Source organism: Gymnoscopelus microlampas (assembly GCF_963454915.1).
Source record: "Gymnoscopelus microlampas genome assembly, chromosome: 6".
Classification (NCBI taxonomy): Eukaryota; Metazoa; Chordata; class Actinopteri; order Myctophiformes; family Myctophidae; genus Gymnoscopelus; species Gymnoscopelus microlampas.
In genome coordinates, this window is record NC_139943.1 from 5,571,203 (window position 1) to 5,576,202 (window position 5,000).

Sequence of the window (5,000 nt, forward strand, 5' to 3'; positions counted from 1 at the left end):
AGTGACTTTGAAAGCTGTTTCACTGTACAATGTAAGTCAATGAGGAACATTTACAGTGATCAATTTCTGATCAATGGAGCAATTATTTTTTATGTCTTTTCCTTTTCCACTTGGAGTTACATCATGGCAAGGTAACTACACAACCCAAACCTCTACCAAAGTGTTCTTGCCCTTTTAAAGGCTGTTTGTTTTTCCTCTTCTTCACACACCTGAAGTGACGGATGGGGATTTAAATGTCTCGTTGATGAGTTGTTTAAGGCCAAAAGGAAAAGCCTCTTATTGAAGGAGAGGCTTAGGACACGCCTGAGCAACAAAAGCCCTTCTCTTTGACACCATGACACGAGCTGTCATCATATCATAATGTCATTATTAAAGTAAATACAACCATTCTCTGTTAAACACTGACACTTAAGCACCTCAACCACCCCAAAGTGTGTGTGTGTGTGTGCGCGTGTGTGTGTGTGTGTGTGTGTGTGTGTGTGTGTGTGTGTGTGTGTGTGTGTGTGTGTGTGTGTGTGTGTGTGTGTGTGTGTGTGTGTGTGTGTGTGTGTGTGTGTGTGTGTGTGTGTGTGTGTGTGTGTGTGTGTGTGTGTGTGTGTGTGTGTGCGCGTGCGTGTGTGAGACTTTCCGTTATGTCTGCACGTGGGACTATTTACACAAAGGCTTCTACAGTATGTTCTATATGTGTTAGTGTTTTATACTTTATAGCCGTACCTTATGTTCACAGCTGTATCTCCTATGTACACACCTGCTACTATTTACAGTACCGTCTTGTAGTTCTTATTTAGTCACGAGCATTGGTTGGTTCAATGTTTTTTTAATCAAAAAATAGCAGATATGTAAGCTGACGTGTTGCGACATGTTGTGAGCTTGTCGATCTGCTACTTACGCTTTTGTGTCACACTATAACGAGGTGGGGCATTCATTTACACAATAAATGCCTCCCAGTCTCAAGGCGGACACTCTAACCCAGGGTCTCTGAAGCAGGGACCCCCCTGTATATCATATAATTATTTTTTTAATAGCCAAAGTGTAAAATAATGCTTTTTAGCTCGGAGGAAAAAGTGACACAGATGCGTTCCAGACTATTTAAGCTAGTGGTACGAGACTTTCTACTTTCTATCTATTAAAGGACTTGGTTTTGTGAAGGAATTGAATGGTGCGCTGTTGTGAACTGATGGAAATGCATTGAGCTGTGATTTGGGTCGAAAACGAGGGGTTACAAACGTAACCTTGGTTTTGTGATTTTGTGAATTATATTTTTGTCTCCGCCAGGCCGAAGGCATGGTGGAGAGTATGTTTTCACTTTGTCCGTCCGTGTGTGTGTCCGTCCAGCTTTGTCCGTCCGTGTGTCCGTCCAGCTCCATACATGGGCACATGGTCTGTGAACACCTAACATTGGTCAAGCTTCACGTGACATCACAATATGTAGTATTAATCAGGAACAGTTTTACCACCTCGTCTGGTGGAGACCTGTGCTCCGAGGAGCACATTTTCTAGTTGTTTCTTTTTTAAACACGTTGATGAACTGGTTGGCTTTTGGTTTATTTTTGCACATGATGAACTGAGTTTTGATGAATATAACTTTCCTTCACTAAAATAATTGCAACTGAACTTTATTCTCAATGACAAGGGTTTTTATTCCATATGTAAGTTCTTTGTGTGGTTTTCACTAGTGGTTAAAAACTCAGATGAGGACGAACTCACTAATACAAAAAAAGGAGGAATATTATTCCTCTGGTAGACAGCGTCTACCTGGCACACCTACGAATACAATTTAACCAGTTCAGTGGAAACCGTTACTGTGTGTGTGTGTGTGTGTGTGTGTGTGTGTGTGTGTGTGTGTGTGTGTGTGTGTGTGTGTGTGTGTGTGTGTGTGTGTGTGTGTGTGTGTGTGTGTGTGTGTGTGTGTGTGTGTGTGTGTGTGTGTGTGTGTGTGTGTGATTTGAGTTAGAAATGTTGTTTCAAAAATATATATAGCTATTCAAAGATTTGCACAAATATTCCCAGATTTTTCAAAACATAGCAGATCTGCAAGCTCCGAGCTTGCAAAAATGCTCTGCAATCTCTTCTCTTCTATCATTGGTAGCCGCCAAATATGGCAAAGACACTTACTTTATACCCCTGAGAGGTGTATGGGGTTTGTCCAAGATTTGCTGACTGTAAAGTTTTTACAGTACCTTGTGTCTTTGTTGTGTTACTCTTATGTGTACATAAATAAATATGTGTGTGTGTGTGTGTGTGTGTGTGTGTGTGTGTGTGTGTGTGTGTGTGTGTGTGTGTGTGTGTGTGTGTGTGTGATCAGGCGTGTATAGATGATAACTCGGAGATGGTCCAGTTCCTGGTGGAGAGCGGCAGCAACGTGAACCACGGTGACAACGAGGGCTGGACGCCGCTGCACGCCGCAGCTTCCTGCGCCTTCATCCAGATCGCCAAGTAAGACTCCACTATAGTCATAGTCATTTGAATACAATTCTATTTCGTCATATTTTAGTCATCCAAAATGTTTTAGTTTTAGTTTTTTTGTTGACAAAATGTCATCAAGATTGAATGGAACAACATATTTTGATGGGGGTTCGGGGCGTCCTTAACCCATTGAGACCTGAAGCCGATTCTACATGTCTCCTAAATCTCAACAGTATTCTGAAAAACGTATGTTTCTATATCAGTGGTGCTCAATCTTTTTCATGTCAAGGACCCCCCAAAATTATATGTATTTGGCTGTGGACCCCCATCAAAATATTTTGTTCCAGGGACCCCCCAGAAGCAAAGATTTGAGTTAAAAATGTTCGCTTTAAAAATATATATATTCAAAGATTTGCACACATTTTCACGAATTTAAAAAAATAGCAGATCTACAAGCTCATAGCGCGGCACTGGGTGCCACGCTATGAGCTTGTATATCTGCTATTTTTGAATAGCCCAAAATGTAAAATAATGCTTTTTAGCTCAAATCTAAAAATGAGACAGGTCTTTGATCGGGGTTTGGGGCGTCCTTGACAAGAACAAGTTTGAGCACCACTGATATAGCAACAATATTTTTTCAGAAAAATGAAGACGTTTGACAGTTACAAATGTTCGCTTTAAAACATATATGTATTCAAAGATTACCACAAATGTTCGCGTTTTTTTTCAAAAATAGCAGATCGACAAGCTCTGCTATGAAAACACAACAACTTAATACTTGCTAAGGTTAATATGAGCATTGTATACATATTTTAATGTTTTTTTTTTTTGCACATACATTCCATAAATTCCATAGGGCTAGACCACACATGGACAAAATGACATCATCAACTTGCGACGGACATTGCCCCTCTTGAGTAAAAGATGAACTGTTTCTAAAATAAATAAAATATTGAAGGTTTTTATATTGAATTTTAGTGATGGAGGGCAATTATAATGTATTAAGGCATATTTAGCTTATTAGCCAGGGATCCTTTTTAAGTGGTTAAAGACCACCTCATTGTACAGAACACAAGAATGAATCTCCAAAATGTATGACATGATTATTACATGTACTGGCATTATCTGTGTGAATGTTGTAGTCTTACGTGTTGTTATGCACAGTACTGTGTGTGTGTGTGTGTGTGTGTGTGTGTGTGTGTGAGTGTGTGTGTGTGTGTGTGTGTGTGTGTGTGTGTGCGTGCACGCGAAAGAACACAGGGCTCATTTAGGAGCAGTGAACAGTGAAGGAGAACTAATGTGTGTGTGTGTGTGTGTGTGTGTGTGTGTGTGTGTGTGTGTGCACTAGGTACCTCATTGAGCACGGGGCTCATGTAGGAGCAGTGAACAGTGAAGGAGAACTTCCTCTAGACGTGGCCACAGACGACGCCATGAGCAGAGCCCTTAAAGCGGAGATTAAAAAACAAGGTAAGGACTGTTCTGTGTTCTCATGTAAAGACGTGCTTTTAGTCATGTTTAAAAGCTACAGTCTGTAATAATATGGCCCAGCGAGCTGCTGGAGAGCCAATCCTTCGGATCATCGCCGATTGCACCGAGTTAAAGCGAATACATACTCCTTCTGATGCTGTGTGTGTGTGTGTGTGTGTGTGTGTGTGTGTGTGTGTGTGTGTGTGTGTGTGAATTATAGTTCAGTCAGATAACTCACACATAGATTGAGACCATTAATTACTAGCTTGAGAACATTTTATTTATAAAATGTAAATTAAAGTGTGAATATTATCATTTGATCTTGGCGTTCAGGCTCCATTACTCCCTGCTCAGCACATTAGAGCAGTGGTTCTCAAACTTTTTCATGTCAAGGACCCCCAAAATGATATGAATCTGGCTGCGGACCCCCATCTCAAATATTTTGTTCCAGGGACCCCCAGAAGCAAAGATTTGAGCAAATGTTCGCTTAAAAAAATATATATATATTCAAAGGTTTGCACAGATTTTCACAATTTTTCTGGGTACCCCCTGGAACCCACTCACGTACCCCTGGGGGTCGGACCCGGACCCCACTTTGAGAACCAATGCATTAGAGGACAACCATTTAAGAGCAGGGATAACACATCTATAACAACCCCCCACCTGCCCCCCCCCGGAACCCTTAGGGAAAAGCAAAGCCTACAGGTGGTGCTGGGGTGGTGGTGGTGGGAGAAACCAAAGCACAACACATTCAGCAAGAGGACGCACAATGAATCGGGTGAACTTAACTCATTGACCGCCAATGATGCGATTTCTCGTCATTTCACTCCAAGGCTCACACCGGTGGTTTGTAGTTGTACCACCTCCCTTTCTGAAGAAAAGTTTGTACGTCAGAAGGCGTATGTATTGGGATCGCTCATTGGTTACTCCTGCACCGATGTTAGGGCAGTTTGATGTAACTTAAAGGTTTCATGACATCAAATTTCATTTTTGTATTATTTATTATTATTGTTATTATTATTTTTTTTTAGTATTGTATCTCTTAAATAAATTGTTAAAATGTGTGTTTTAGGCATCGACGTGGACAAGGCTCGTAAAGAGGAGGAGAGGATCATGCTTGAGGACGC

General features: G+C 41.1%; 1 protein-coding gene across 1 annotated transcript in view; it reads left to right on the forward strand.

Moving 5' to 3' along the window:
• Positions 1-5,000, forward strand: part of LOC311047554 (protein phosphatase 1 regulatory subunit 12A) — a 65,719-nt gene that overhangs the window by 16,705 nt on the left and 44,014 nt on the right. The window contains exons 2-4 of the mRNA XM_084060294.1: positions 2,306-2,436; positions 3,755-3,873; positions 4,946-5,000. The exon at positions 4,946-5,000 is cut by the window's right edge and continues 102 nt beyond it. Of these exons, the coding sequence (XP_083916420.1) occupies positions 2,306-2,436; positions 3,755-3,873; positions 4,946-5,000 (305 nt within the window). The remainder of the gene's footprint in view (positions 1-2,305; positions 2,437-3,754; positions 3,874-4,945) is intronic.